The sequence below is a fragment of the Natator depressus genome, chromosome 6 (genome assembly GCF_965152275.1).
Source record: "Natator depressus isolate rNatDep1 chromosome 6, rNatDep2.hap1, whole genome shotgun sequence".
Lineage (NCBI taxonomy): Eukaryota > Metazoa > Chordata > Testudines > Cheloniidae > Natator > Natator depressus.
Genome location: NC_134239.1, coordinates 90,833,152 through 90,849,314, shown reverse-complemented (window position 1 = coordinate 90,849,314; position 16,163 = coordinate 90,833,152). Strand labels below are relative to the sequence as shown.

General features: G+C 43.2%; 1 protein-coding gene across 2 annotated transcripts; it reads right to left on the bottom strand.

Annotated features, from left to right (window-relative positions):
- Positions 1 to 3,270: 3,270 nt before the first annotated feature.
- On the bottom strand, positions 3,271 to 15,937 carry LOC141990158 (uncharacterized). 2 transcript variants are annotated; one of them, XM_074957127.1, is made up of 4 exons: positions 15,867 to 15,937; positions 10,042 to 10,219; positions 4,426 to 5,029; positions 3,271 to 3,837 (listed from the first exon to the last, which is right to left on the bottom strand). In XM_074957127.1, exons 3-4 carry the CDS (start codon positions 5,006 to 5,008, stop codon positions 3,317 to 3,319), a joined length of 1,104 nt encoding a protein of 367 aa, XP_074813228.1. In that variant the 5' UTR covers positions 5,009 to 5,029; positions 10,042 to 10,219; positions 15,867 to 15,937; the 3' UTR covers positions 3,271 to 3,316. The 2 variants fall into 2 exon arrangements, with proteins under 2 accessions (XP_074813228.1, XP_074813229.1); XM_074957128.1 differs by lacking the exons at positions 10,042 to 10,219; positions 15,867 to 15,937 and having other exon boundaries at positions 4,426 to 5,155.
- Between the last annotated feature and the right edge of the window lie 226 nt (positions 15,938 to 16,163).

Genomic DNA, 16,163 nt, shown 5'->3' with positions numbered 1-16,163 from the left:
GGACTCATCCTTGCTGGAAGTTCACCCCAATAAACATCGAATTGTTTGCACCTTTGGACTTTGGGTATTGTTGCTCTCTGTTCATGCGAGAAGGACCAGGAAAGTGAGTGGGTGAAGGAATAAACCCCCTAACATCTTGGTGCTGTGACTTGGATACATCGCATTGCATAGGTGAGTGGCAGCCTGTAAGTCCCCCTCCCCAACAGTCCGCGCAGCTGCTTGGAGGGGGTATAGCGAAATCTCGTGATGGTAGTTGCGGGTTCCGGCAAGCCAGGGTAAAGGATTTTTTGGATAAATGGATAAGGAAGAACCAGGGCCCATACCAGGTGCAGGGGTCAACCTGGGATGAGATTAAAAAGGAAATGGAGGAAGTGTTAGGGGACCCAGAGGGGTGGGGCTTGGCTGAGGAGCCCACCCTCCTTGGTATATGGGTAGTGGAAGAAGGTCCATGCCCATTGGGACTGAATGCCTTCCAGGGAAAGGAGGCACTTCTGTCTGCTTGTGAGAGGTTTGAAGTAAGGGCAGCATTATGGGAAGCTGCCAGTAATCTTTCAAGTTTGGTGCTGCTTCAGCAAGGGATGCTGAAGGGTTGTAAATTAGGGTATGTCTACACTATGAAATTAGGTCGAATTTATAGAAGTCGGTTTTTTAGAAATCGGTTTTATATATTCGAGTGTCTGTGTCCCCACAGAAAATGCTCTAAGTGCATTAAGTGCATTAACTCGGCGGAGTGCTTCCACAGTACTGAGGCAAGCGTCAACTTCCGGAGTGTTGCACTGTGGGTAGCTATCCCACAGTTCCCGCAGTCTCCGCTGCCCATTGGAATTCTGGGTTGAGATCCCAATGCCTGATGGGGCTAAAGCATTGTCGCGGGTGGTTCTGGGTACATATCGTCAGGCCCCCGTTCCCTCCCTCCCTCCGGGAAAGCAGCAGCAGACAATCGTTTCGCGCCTTTTTTCTTGAGTTACCTGTGCAGACGCCATACCACGGCAAGCATGGAGCCCGCTCAGGTAACTGTCACCGTATGTCTCCTGGGTGCTGGCAGACGTGGTACTGCATTGCTTCACAGCAGCAGCAACCCATTGCCTTGTGGCAGCAGACGGTACAATAGGACTGGTAGCCGTCATCGTCATGTCCGAGGTGCTCCTGGCTTGACCAGGTCATTCTCTTTAGTCCTGCAGTCAGTCCTATTGAACCATCTTATGGTGAGCAGGCAGGCGATACGGATTGCTAGCAGTCCTATTGTACCATCTTCTGCCGGGCAGGCAAGAGATGAGGATGGCTAGCAGTTCTATTGTACCACCTTCTGCCGAGCAGCCATGAGATGTGGATGGCTTGCAGTCCTTCTGCACCGTCTGCTGCCAGCCAAAGATGTAAAAGATAGATGGAGTGGATCAAAACAAGAAATAGACCAGATTTGTTTTGTACTCATTTGCTTCCCCCCCTCCCCTGTCTAGGGGACTCATTCCTCTGGGTCACACTGCAGTCACTCACAGAGAAGGTGCAGCAAGGTAAATCTAGCCATGTATCAATCAGAGGCCAGACCAACCTGCTTGTTCCAATAAGAACAATTACTTAGGTGCGCCATTTCTTATTAGAACCCTCCGTGAAGTCCTGCCTGAAATACTCATTGATGTAAAGCCACCCCCTTTGTTGATTTTAATTCCCTGTAAGCCAACCCTGTAAGCCATGTCGTCAGTCGCCCCTCCCTCCGTCAGAGCAACGGCAGACAATCGTTCCGCGCCTTTTTTCTGTGCGGACGCCATACCAAGGCAAGCATGGAGGCCGCTCAGCTCACTTTGGCAATTAGGAGCACATTAAACACCACACGCATAATCCAGCAGTATATGCAGCACCAGAACCTGGCAGAGCGATACCGGGCGAGGAGGCGACGTCAGTGCGGTCACGTGAGTGATCAGGACATGGACACAGATTTCTCTGAAAGCATGGGCCCTGCCAATGCATGCATCATGGTGCTAATGGGGCAGGTTCATGCTGTGGAATGCCGATTCTGGGCTCGGGAAACAAGCACAGACTGGTGGGACCGCATAGTGTTGCAGGTCTGGGACGATTCCCAGTGGCTGCGAAACTTTTGCATGCGTAAGGGCACTTTCATGGAACTTTGTGACTTGCTTTCCCCTGCCCTGAAGCGCATGAATACCAAGATGAGAGCAGCCCTCACAGTTGAGAAGTGAGTGGCGATAACCCTGTGGAAGCTTGCAACGCCAGACAGCTACCGGTCAGTTGGGAATCAGTTTGGAGTGGGCAAATCTACTGTGGGGGCTGCTGTGATGCAAGTAGCCCACGCAATCAAAGACCTGCTGATATCAAGGGTAGTGACCCTGGGAAATGTGCAGGTCATAGTGGATGGCTTTGCTGCAATGGGATTCCCTAACTGTGGTGGGGCCATAGACAGAACCCATATCCCTATCTTGGCACTGGAGCACCAAGCCGGCGAGTACATAAACCGCAAGGGGTACTTTTCAATAGTGCTGCAAGCTCTGGTGGATCACAAGGGACGTTTCACCAACATCAACGTGGGATGGCCGGGAAAGTTACATGACACTCGCATCTTCAGGAACTCTGGTCTGTTTCAAAAGCTGCAGGAAGGGACTTTATTCCCAGACCAGAAAATAACTGTTGGGGATGTTGAAATGCCTATAGTTATCCTTGGGGACCCAGCCTACCCCTTGATGCCATGGCTCATGAAGCCGTACACAGGCAGCCTGGACAGTAGTCAGGAGCTGTTCAACTACAGGCTGAGCAAGTGCAGAATGGTGGTAGAATGTGCATTTGGACGTTTAAAGGCACACTGGTGCAGTTTACTGACTCGCTTAGAACTCAACGAAACCAATGTTCCCACTGTTATTACTGCTTGCTGTGCGCTCCACAATATCTGTGAGAGTAAGGGGGAGACATTTATGGCGGGGTGGGAGGTTCAGGCAAATCGCCTGGCTGCTGGTTACGCGCAGCCAGACACCAGGGCGGTTAGAAGAGCGCAGGAGGGCGCGGTACGCATCAGAGAAGCTTTGAAAACCAGTTTCATGACTGGCCAGGCTACGGTGTGAAAGTTCTGTTTGTTTCTCCTTGATGAAACCCCCCGCCCCTTGGTTCACTCTACTTCCCTGTAAGCTAACCACCCTCCCCTCCTCCCTTCGATCACCGCTTGCAGAGGCAATAAAGTCATTGTTGCTTTACATTCATGCATTCTTTATTCATGCATCACACAAATGGGGGGATGACTACCAAGGTAGCCCAGGAGGGGTGGTGGAGGAGGGAAGGAAAATGCCACACAGCACTTTAAAAGTTTACAACTTTAAAATTTATTGAATGCCAGCCTTCTGTTTTTTGGGGAATCCTCTGTGGTGGAGTGGCTGGTTGGCCGGAGGCCCCCCCACTGTGATCTTGGGCGTCTGGGTGTGGAGGCTATGGAACTTGGGGAGGAGGGCGGTTGGTTACACAGGGGCTGTAGTGGCAGTCTGTGCTCCAGCTGCCTTTGCTGCAGCTCAGCTATACACTGGAGCATACTGGTTTGATCCTCCAGCAGCCTCAGCATTGAATCCTGCCTCCTCTCATCACGCTGCCACCACCTTTCAGCTTCAGCTCTCTCTTCAGCCCGCCACTTACTCTCTTCAGCCCGCCACCTCTCCTCCCGGTCATTTTGTGCTTTCCTGCACTCTGACATTATTTGCCTCCACGCATTCATCTGTGCTCTGTCAGTGTGGGAGGACAGCATGAGCTCAGAGAACATTTCATCATGAGTGCATTTTTTTTTCTTTCTAATCTTCACTAGCCTCTGGGAAGGAGAAGATCCTGTGATCACTGAAACACGTGCAGCTGGTGGAGAAAAAAAAAGGGACAGCGGTATTTAAAAAGACACATTTTATAAAACAGTGGCTACACTCTTTCAGGGTAAACCTTGCTGTTAACATTACATTCACAGCATATGTGCTTTCATTCCAAGGTCGCATTTTGCCTCCCGCCACCGCGTGGCTACCCCCTCAACCCTCCCCCCTCCCCATGGCTAACAGTGGGGAACATTTCTGTTCAGCCACAGACAAACAGCCCAGCAGGAACGGGCACCTCTGAGTGTCCCTTTAAGAAAAGCACCCTATTTCAACCAGGTGACCATGAATGATATCTCACTCTCTTGAGGATAACACAGAGAGATAAAGAACGGATGTTGTTTGAACGCCAGCAAACATACACTGCAATGCTTTGTTGTACAATGATTCCTAAGTACGTGTTACTGGCCTGGAGTGGTAAAGTGTCCTACCATGGAGGACGCAATAAGGCTGCCCTCCCCAGAAACCTTTTGCAAAGGCTTTGGGAGTACATCCAGGAGAGCCGCGAATGCCAGGGCAAATTAATCCTTTCACATGCTTGCTTTTAAACCATGTATAGTATTTTAAAAGGTACACTCACCGGAGGTCCCTTCTCCGCCTGCCGGGTCCGGGAGGCAGCCTTGGGTGGGTTCGGGGGGTACTGGCTCCAGGTCCAGGGTGAGAAACAGTTCCTGGCTGTCGGGAAAACCGGTTTCTCCGCTTGCTTGCTGTGAGCTATCTACAACCTCATCATCATCATCATCTTCTTTGTCCCCAAAACCTGCTTCCGTGTTGCCTCCATCTCCATTGAAGGAGTCAAACAACACCCCTGGGGTAGCGGTGGCTGAACCCCCTAAAATGGCATGCAGCTCATCATAGAAGCGGCATGTTTGGGGCTCTGACCCGGAGCGGCCGTTTGCCTCTCTGGTTTTCTGGTAGGCTTGCCTCAGCTCCTTAAGTTTCACGCGGCACTGCTTCAGGTCCCTGTTATGGCCTCTGTCCTTCATGCCCCGGGAGATTTTGACAAAGGTTTTGGCATTTCGAAAACTGGAACGGAGTTCTGATAGCACGGATTCCTCTCCCCATACAGCGATCAGATCCCGTACCTCCCGTTCGGTCCATGCCGGAGCTCTTTTGCGATTCTGGGACTCCATCATGGTCACCTCTGCTGATGAGCTCTGCATGGTCACCTGCAGCTTGCCACGCTAGCCAAACAGGAAATGAGATTCAAAAGTTCGCGGTTCTTTTCCTGTCTACTTGGCCAATGCATCTGAGTTGAGAGTGCTGTCCAGAGTGGTCACAATGGAGCACTCTGGGATAGCTCCCGGAGGCCAATACCGTCGAATTGTGTCCACAGTACCCCAAATTTGACCCGGCAAGGCCGATTTAAGCGCTAATCCACTTGTCAGGGGTGGAGTAAGGAAATCGATTTTAAGAGCCCTTTAAGTCAAAATGAAGGGCTTCATCGTGTGGACGGGTGCAGGTTTACATCGATTTAACGCTGCTAAATTTGATCTAAAGTCCTAGTGTAGACCAGGGCTTAGTTAGGGGTGGTTAAAGATGATTTGGCACAACAGGGTTTAAAGTCAAAAGCAGAGTTAACAGACTACCTTTAGAGACTGGAGCTGGGACTTGGTCCTGGGGGAGTGGAGAGAAAGAAAGGAAGAGAGGAAAAAAAAAGTTTCAAAGTGCAAAATGGTAGGGTTTGCAGGACAGGTAACAACCCCCACTCTTCTCCCAAAGCCAGAATAAGAACCTGGGGATAAGGGTTCCCAACTGTTTCAACCCAGGGAGCCTACTGTTGGCTCAGAGCTAACTATGTTCTTTTCTTCTTTTCCTTCTTCTTTTTCTTGGTTTACTTAATTTGCTGCTGGTAGCCTATACTTTAAACTGACCTGACCGGCTTAATTGGTTTCTTTCCACCTCTTCCCCTTCCTCTCCCCCTGCCTTTCCACACTTTTGTTTTTCTGAAGTTTTAATGGAGGGTACTTTGGATACTTATGTGAAATGTTTTTGGTTATTTTGGACAAAGTATGACAGAGGTCTGCTGTATTCCACTGGAATTTTTGGAGTAAAAGATCCATGGGCATCCATGGAGACAAATGTTTTACTGCCTTTTTGAACAGTCTCAAGGTAAAGACAGCACAGGTTAAGGCAGCTGTGTGGCAATAATTGTACTTGGTGGCTAAGTTGTTACAGACAAATTGCACCACCTTAAAGAACTAAATGTAGGAGTAAGTGATTTAAAGAAGTGAGTGGAAAGTTTTAAAAATAGCTTTTGCAAAAATTAATACAGGGTTTGAAGGAAAGTAAACATTTGGGAGTTGTGGAAATGGTAAAAGGTAACTGTTGTGAAGATGTTAAAACAGTAACAGTTGTGGTGTTACAAGAAGGAAGTTTTTGTTTAATGATAAAACCCAGTTATATAAATGTAACTGTCTGTGCAATTCTGTGCAGTCACATTGGATGGAAGCTTGGTAATTAAATTATCCAAGGGGGTCAGGTAGAGTGGCTACTACCACCACAATGCTTCTGTCCCCAGAAGCCTTTACAGTTATTCTGAGGGAAAATGGGCCCTTTTCCTACAGAAATGGTCTATAAGGGACTGCTGCAGGCAGCAGGCGGAGAGAGAATCTGATCAAAATTATTTGACTATAGTGATTTTAATTACATTCCTTTTGGGTAATGTAAGGGGTTTCTATTGAAACTTAACTTGGCTGCCCCTGGTTGTGTCTAGTTGTACAAGATGGGAGTGTAATCAGGGTACAGTTGTGTAAAAAAGAATAATCACAGTGCAAGGGATGTTAGGCAAAAGAGAATTTTGTGTGTGCACAGGTAAAAGGAAAAGGGGAGGAATGATGGGAACACTGAGCCTTGGGGTGGCTCTTGGGGATCAGACTGTCGCTTTAGTGGGTGTGCATGAAAACTCTGTGGGCATGGGGGAGACAGTTACACCTTGTATAAAATTAATATGGCTAATATAATGTTATGGAGGTTAAACTATAGAAGGAATGTGCATTCTTCCAGGATGTGTGCAGTGTATATTAGAGAAGGGGTAAAAGAAATGCAAACAAAACATGGTACTTAATTAAAATCCTATTAGGGCTCCAAAAGGAGCCACAATAGGTTGTGCTTTCTCTTTCAGATCTCTGTGTGTTTTGGAGCAGGAGATGAAAGTGGAAAGTAATCAGAACTCTAGTGGAAGTGGAATGTTTCCCTTTTAAGACAGTCTCTGAGCTGCTAATAGCTTTGGATCCAAAAGCAAGCCAGAAAGCCTCTGTGTAAATGCAAATTACCTAGCTGATGGGCACAAAGGAGCTGCAAATAATGAATACATCTGGTCAGCAACCAAGCTACTAGAAGACTCAGATTATGGCCCTCCAGGAAAGGGAGGTGAAAAAACAAGTCAAGCTTGAAAGTAAGGGGAACAGGTTAACCCTGAGGGTGTGTGTGTGTGTGTGTACAGTGCTAAAATCTGAAGCTGTGTCTCAGCTATTACCTGAGAATAAACTTAAAGCTTGGTACAGCAGAGAAACTATTACAAACCTGGTCTGTTATACAAGAGGGGAAACTGAGGTACACCACCTCATGAATTTAATAAATGACCAGTGAGTGGGGTAATTCACTAGCCTGACTATAGAACAAAATAAGGACAGCCTGGAGGTAATTCTTCTGTTTTTTCTGCAATTAGCGAGGAAATTTGTAAAAGGAAGTGGTATTATTAGTAAGCAATAATCTGTCCCCACTAGGGGGTGGTGGAAATTTTCTTTTGTTTTTCAAACACTCTACAAGCAAGCTGGTGCCAGCGGAAAAATAATCCAGAATACCATGGATCTATGTGTTGTGGTGTTTGTCTGTGGTGTTTGTCTTGTTGCTAGCATTGTTGTGTTTCAGTAAACAAAAAACCTCATGACATGTGTGGGGGATGGCTTCAAAAGGCTGACCTTGGGGGGAAATGTGTATGGGAATGCAAAATGCTCAACTAGGAGGCCAGCACCTGTGTAATAGCTACCATGTTACCTGGAAATGGAATGGCAACTAAGGTGGTCCCCACAAGCCCTATGGAAATAATGAGAAGGGGAGGAGCTTACTGGGAATCAATGGAGGGGTATGCGAAATGGTGTAAATCAAGAGAAGATGGTTGGATGTGCCCCTCTCCTATGACTATGGAGAAGCAGGATCAATGGCCTTATGGAAAGGGGTGGACAATTGAGTGTACTGTGTATGAGGTGTTTTGCTGGGAATGTATGTATTACTAGGGGCACAATTACACCAGCCCATAACCAAACTACACACATCTACACGCTGCTATCTGAACTTTGGTGCACAAATGGATCTGTAAATCTTATTGCTGTAAATAATCAAACCAGGGCATACTGCCTAATTCCATACCAAGTAGTTAAGCTGGTTTGAACAATAACCCATTTCTCTGTAAACATTCAATGGACTTATGATATAGACAAAAGCACGCAAAACCTGCAGGGGCAGCTTGTTGCAACTGCCAGCAACTGGACACATAAGATCGTGACCCTGTCGAAGGAGGAGAGGCAGTGTTTTGGTGGTGGCTCGAATGTTGGACCACACTGTAGTGGTCAGGACTCGGTGTTGCTGTGGATTTTGTATTGTTAACTGTACTTGTGTTACGTTGCATATGGAGATAACCTATAAGTAATGTAGTAAGTTCTCCACACCCTACAGTGTACTAGACAACCCGGACCCAACCTTCTCAGGCCCACTATAATGGGAAGTCTGGAACACTAATTGGAATAGGTTTGGTATGCCCGTATGAGAGAAGGTGCAGGGCACGGTACTACACAAGGGGCAGTGGGACAGATGGAGCAACGACGCATTCCGCCTTGATGCCTGGCCTTATCAGGAAGTGTGTCGCCATATGTCCTATGCTTTTCCAGGGATACCTGGGCAGGAGAATCCCAAAAGAAAAAGAAAAAAAAGGGTGGAGTGTTAGGGTGTAGATATGCAGGCCTGTCTACAAAGGCCTATACTCTAAGAATTTAGGTGTATTCTTATCACTTAGCTAGTTATAAAGGTATAAAAGAAAGAATCAAAATCACTGTCTGCCGGTATAAGGGCCTTCTCTTATTGCAACAGTCTGAGGCCCTGTTCTTAGGCTAAAGCCTTTGGCTAAGCAGCAGAGGCAGCCATAAGCTGGGAAGCGAACGGTCACATCCTCACATTCCAAACTAGTCACATTGAAAGAAGGTGCTATTGGGCTGTTAGGAATACAATCCTGTCCTAATAATGCCTATCACTTCCAGAGAAAGGGAAGTGCCTAGAAGATGTAAAAGGAAACTTAGTTTGATAGCATCCTGTCTGGCAAGAACTCACTTATCAATAGATGGGATGTGAAATCCTCATTTCTGTGTTGTTCTATCATTGTAGTCCCCATTTCCCGATTGTTTGTCTGTATAATCTCTGTCTGGAATTGTTTCTGTCTGCTGTATAATTAATTTTGCTGGGTGTAAACTAATTAAGGTGGTGGGATATAATTGATTAAATAACATATTGTAACATGATTAGGATTGGTTAGTTAAATTTCAGGAAAATAATTGGTTAAGGTATAGCTAAGCAAAACTCAAGTTTTACTATATAGTCTGCAGTCAATCAGGAAGTAAGGGGGGTGGGAATGGGAACAGGGAAATTGAAATCATGTTTTGCTAAGGGGGGGAATGGGAACAGGGACACAGGTAAGGCTCTGTGGTGTCATAGCTGAGAAGGGGGACACTAAAAAAGGAAACTGGAATCATCCTTGTTGGAAGTTCACCCCAATAAACATCGAATTGTTTGCACCTTTGGACTTTGGGTATTGTTGCTCTCTGTTCATGCGAGAAGGACCAGGGAAGTGAGTGGGAGAAGGAATAAGCCCCCTAACACTGTTTACTGAAACCTTCTCTTCCTTTGAACAGCTGCTGAATATGTGTGTGTATCAACACATAAGTGAAAATGGATTCATTACTGTTTTATCACACTATCCAGGAATTTAGTAAAATATGATATTTTTACTTTAAAAATGAAAATTTGGAAACAGAAATAGGAAGAAAGTTAGACTGGTATGGCTGCAGAGTCCTTATCCAGACCTACAGCTACTTTTTCTACATACAAGGTTTCTTTTGGCAGTATTTTATTAGGTTAAAATTAGCTAGATCCGTGATGGTCACATGCAGAATAAAACCTATAAAACTGTTTAGTCCCTGAGTACCTGATACAGCCTGAGGAACTGCAAGCTTTTCTGGCCTTACAGGTTCAGGTGACGTCACAAATGTCTCAGCTGATATCACAGATTGCAGCAATATGTTGCTACAGAAGAGAATGTCAAGGTTGAAATGCTATATGATGCTTAAACAGGATCCAGCTATAGGACTGCATCAAAATGGCTTCTGCAAGAAACCACAAAAGAGAAAGGGATAGAGACACAGAAAAGGGCAGTGAGCTTTGTAGATCATATACAAATACATTCAGAACAGAAGTATGTGATGGAAATTGTTGGATCTAATTTATAAATGTTACATGAGTTACAATTATTATGAATGATTTGTATTGCAGTAAAACCTAGAGGCCCCAGTCAGGAATAGGGCTTCACTGGGCTAGGCACTATACAAACACATGGTGAGATACATTCCCTGCCTTAAAGAGTTTTTAATCTAAACATACAATGAACAGACAAAGGGAGGAGTGTGGCACGGAACATACAAGCAAGTGTTTAGGGTAACGATAGCTGCACATAGTTCAGTTTTTTGCCCCCAAACAAGCAACATACAGAGGGTGGGGAAGAGAGGAACAATCAAAATATGTACATTTTTATAAACATTTATATATTTGTTACGTATACATAATTATATACACAACAAGTACCATGGCAGTTATTTTGTTGTTATCAGTGTTGTACATACTGATAAATACCTATACAGACACAAATTGTATATACTATAAGGTTGTGCATATCTTTCTTTAGGTGCGGTGATGGATCCAAATCATGTTCAGCTTGGTTCTCCTGGCTTAAATGTCACCAAAAGCCCTTGATAAAAATGTGGCCTTCTACTTTGTCACACTGGTGGAGAGAATATATTTTAGTGCTCTCACTGTAGGTATAGATGTGTCTGTCACTTAGCAGAAAAATATATTTTGCTGTTTGTTTTCTGCAATCAGAAACTTAGCAGCTAAAAGAACCAAATAATATGTGGTATGACTAGGATCTGGGTCCTTGTGAATAGGATACTGCAATTCTATATGCAGTTATCTTTCCAGCATTTCCCTCTCTTTACTTTTATACCCTGTTGTTGACTCTGAAAGAAAATTTAAGCAGCTGTTTCAATGTATATGTTTATTATATTATCTCCATTTCCAGCTGAGTGGTTCAAACAGGTTCGCTTTAGCTGATTTTTAACACTAACATCATAAGCTCTTCTGCTGTTATAGGAATGAAGCAGGGTTGTGGATTTTTATTTGGGGGGGGGGGGCCTGAATAATCAGGAAATTCCAGTGAGAGGAGCAGAATGTGTAGAGCGGGCCAGAATTACCATGACAACCATAGGCAAGAACCCAGAGAGAATCATAAAGAAATTACGGTTGAATTACAGTAAACTTCTCAGTTATTTTTTAACCACACAGTTATAAAGAAATATCTCCTTTGACCTAACATTGTGTGGTGTGGGGGCTTAGGAAGTGCAGCATTGCGTGCAGTGTTGAAATTGCTTCATAAATGTGTACATGTAGCTTTTATCTAGATTTGCACATACAACCCTTATTAGTCATATTAAATATCAAATATGAAACGCATCTCCTTTTCCAAATGACCACCATCTTCATTCAAACCTTTACTTCAGACACTGTCATCCATGAACCTTTTTAACAATAAATCCAACTATAAATTTAAAGGACATATTGTTGGAAAGCTTATAGGAAAAATGGGTCTTAAGAAAGGGCCAGAATGAAGATGGGGGTGACCTGAATAATCTCAAGCAAAAAAACTACAGATTAACCATCAACTGGTTAACTGTATAATCTGTGAAAGTTAGATTGTAAATTCATGGAGCAGGGATTCACTTTCTTTTGTGTTTGTTCAGGGTCTAACATGGTGACGGTACTCAACAATTAATTAAAAAATATCATACACAGATACAGATATGTTGGTTTCCAAAGGCAGAGAGGCCGGATTAGGTTTTTGTTTTGTTTTAAATTAAGCATTCAAAACTGGAAGCATTAAAATAGGTATCTGACAAAGCACAAAGTTCCCAAAATATTGTTTTGTTTTTGTGTTTTATTTAAAATGTCAGTCATGGTATGCTTTTGTTTGCAGAATTGCTCTTTATGTATACTCTGTCCACAGATGTATTCTTATATTTGATCTCTATAATGTTGTACTTATACCCCTGAGTTGTATAGCATGGTCTCACAAATAGAAAAGATATACTGTATTGTTCCATGATTTGATGTCATGCTTAGAATTCTCCTTGTTTTAACAGAATTGAATTTACTGTGCTTCACCAAGATGTCTTCAGAGGACCTAATTTTATTGCTATTGCAGAAACAGAAAGAGTAATGTGTTGAAAATTATACACATTAAAATGGATGTAAATTGCTGGTTAAAATATATGCCATCTATATGTTTTTCTTTATCTATATGTATAGATATACATACTCATTCATAGCCATACTTAAACTGTGTATAGCTGAGGGCTGTATTTATTTTAATCTTGGGAACTGTGATGAGCTGAGTTTCACGTTCAGGTTTTATATTGTCACCAAAATCTCTTAAAAATGCAGCATTTCTTTCTTTTTGCATAAATCAACCATACATAATGGAGTCTACATAATGGGTCCAATCCTGCTGAGCGCTGCAACTCCCAGTGACGTCAAGGAGATCTGATGGCATTTGGCAGCTTGCAGGATTGAGCTATAAATTAACTCATACCTGCCAACATCTGAAAACTACAAATAGGGATATTTACAGAAAGAAAGGGGGCAGCCATTTAATTCTGTTGAAAAACACTGAAATGAAAAGATTTCTGATGGGACAGAATGAGGGGAAAGGATTTCCCTTCTCTCTCTTCTCATAGTCATCCCTCAAAAAATCCAAAGACAGACTTTCACAAATTGGGATAGTTTTCAGGTACATGTTAATCTTGTTCAAAACTGTTTGGAAGAGCAGTGTGTAATACCTCACCCTGTCCTTTCAAACCATCGCTTCCTGCCCTTCAAGAGTTAACCTTTTCTAGAACATTTATTTCACCATCAAAAAAAAAAAAAAAACCAACCCTGCAGAGCTGAGAGGCTGCAGATCACAAGGCCATTCTGATAGCCTCCTGTCCCCATGGCAACAGCAACGGCATTTATCAGTTCCTTATGAGAGCAGGCACAGCAAATCTGCATTGCACATGGCAGCCTTCCAGCCTTTCAAATGAAAGAGCACTTTGAACTGCTGCCAAGTGTGGAAGGAGCAGAGCTGTCAGGACTACTTAATGCTGGCAGTTTGTACTTGGGAGCCTTTCAGTTCCCAGAATCCTTCAGCTATGGCAGCCTGCCAGGTACTTAGCGGAAGCTAAAAACTAACCCACAGACCATTCACTGCAGTGCACTCAAAATTTTCCACATGTACCATGTCACAAGTGCAGACTGTACAATGAAAGCAAACGCCTGCTGCTTGGGATTCTGATTTTATTAATAACCTAGGAAAAAGCAATTGCAGATTAGTTGGCTGACAGCAGTACAGTGTAGCCACTGTTTATAACTCTGTATGAGTGTGTCTCGAATGTATATTTCATCCTTCAGAAATAGGATCAACTTCAGACAACGGGGACTGCACAGCACAAATTTTGCACGCAGTACTGAAGTGTAGGAAGATCAGCATTAGCAGACAAAGGAATTTTGTTATTTATGATAGAATACATTTTATATCCAGTGTCACCAAGTGCTGAAAAGTGAGAGATGGAAAAGAAAAAAGGTTGAGTAGCGGCTGGTAGATATTTTCTGCCCTTGCCTTCTGCATTTTGCTGACATTGTGAGAATCTCAGAAACTGGCTGATGAATGCAGCAGAGAGACATGGCTCTTGGTGGGTTTCCTTTCAATGGAGAGTTTTCATGAGAACTTCTTATTGTTTTGCATTGCCCAAGGCACAAGGGCTTCTATTGGCAGAAGAAACAAATTGGCACAGTTCTGCTTTTTTTTTTAATCTGCACTGAGATCAAGGGCAAGGGCTTCATTTTCCAGCACTAGTCATAAGCCTTTAGCACAAATAGAATGAAAATTGTCTGTCGCTCAGGCAGTTGGACAGGGTTCAGGAAAACTATGTCTGGCACTAATTCCAAAGTGGAGGTTTGCTTCAATCCACCACCATTAATTTCAGTAAACTGTTTTCACTAGTCTATATCGCACTTTTCAAGAACTGTTTATTACCTTTTATTATATTAATTTCTTTAGGAGAGTAATGAAAACTGTACTAGATACTATATATATATATGTTTTACATTCCGATTTTTCACCTTTCCTTTTTTGTTCTCATATTTTGCTTTTTTTCTTATACTCCTGATTTAAAAAAAAGAAATCCATCATACCAAACATGAGACATAATATTCAAGTACCCCATAGGGGAAAAGAATGAGATGAGAAGCCCAAGAGCAAACACATCTCCACATATTTCGGAGCTTTACCACAGAACAACAAGGAAATGTGTGCTTCTTTCTCAGCTTGCAGCTATCTTGGGCTGCTGCTTGAAGACTTGACTTGATTCATCTAAGCAATACTGTCTATAAGTAATACACCTAGACAGTTAATTTTGGCACTTGGTGTCCCTTAGGAATTTTACCAGCAGTCTTTGGGAAAAAAAAGTAAATTATATTTTTTTCTGTTTTCCTCCCATACCTCATCTCGACAGAAGACCAAATAAAAAGAAAAACTCCTTAACCTCCCCACCCTCGCCTATTCCCACCCTTGTCTTGTGCTCCTAAACATCATTCTTTCAATAGCACCGTGTTAATCAGCATTTATAACGAGGTCGGGGGTGTGTGTGTTTCACTTCTCTCAAATGGCCTATTTCCAGAGGGAATGGGAGATTATATTTTGTCAAATAGCTTAAAAGATTTGAGTTTTCCTGCTTGCTTGCTTGGTTTCTTCTTTTTCTAATTTGGCTTTCTCTCCTCCTCCTTCCCACCTCCCACTTCTTTTTTTTTTTAAACACAGTAAAGTTTTGTTCAATTCTCAAGTGTTATTAATCACTGGTGGAGGCCAAAAGCAGGGATATTTTTCTTGGCAGCACGTTTTGATAAACAATCTGTATATGGGGTGGAGGGAAGGGGAAAGACTGTCTTGCTGGTAACTAAGCTAATGTTTGGCAGATTCTTAACTGTCATGAAAGTGCAAGTGGCTATCGGTGGGAATAGCCTTTAAAAAAACAGAATGTACCTATTCAGTTTATTCATTATTGTTGACTGTTTATTTTGTCCCCAGGATATAAGATGAATACATGATCCATGGATAAAATAAAAATAACAACGGTGGAGGACCCAGCCTCTGACCACTCCACATAAAATACACTATCCAGCAGTCACAAGTCATTTGCAGAGCAAACAGAATTAATTATAGGTGTCTGATTTTGCACTGTAAAATTTGGCAAATACTGATGACCAGAAATCTGGGCTCACAGCTGTACGGAAACTGGTTGGAACGGATATAACAGAGGAGCCATGTATGCTTTGTGGGGAAGAAACTGGACCTTTGCATGGTTTAGAAAAGTCATTTATTTTGTACACCCAGATCAGTGCTTGACATCATCATTAGCAGCAACAGGGCTCATAGGTAGAGGAACCTGTTAGTAAGCTCTGGCCTGTATTCCTGAATGTTACTGTGTGGGCAATAGTACAGAAAATGGTAATATGACAAGAAAAAAGGAGGGGGAAAATCAGCAATAAAAAATCCCAGAGATAGCACAAGGGAGGAAAATGTCACTTGAGAAAATGTGGCTATAGAATAAAGAGATAAATCATTGGCACCATTTACAAAAATAAAAATTAAGGAATGAAAATTCCTACCTAGTAGACTGAAAACAAGTCCTTCACTTTTCAAGAGGACCCAGTAGCTGAAGAATTTTAGCACAGGGACTATAATCTGATGAGAAGAGTTAACTGAAATGATAAATAAAAACACATAGTTACAATGAATAAGAGTGTAATTAAGAGTTTTGATGCTTCCTGGCAGTTTATAGAAGAATACAGTGATGTTTAACTTTTAATTTGACAAAATTCTGGAATTCCCTCCTCAAGTGTTTGTGATTTGATTTCACTAACACACTTCCCTGCACAGCCTGACTACTTTTCAATGTTAATATA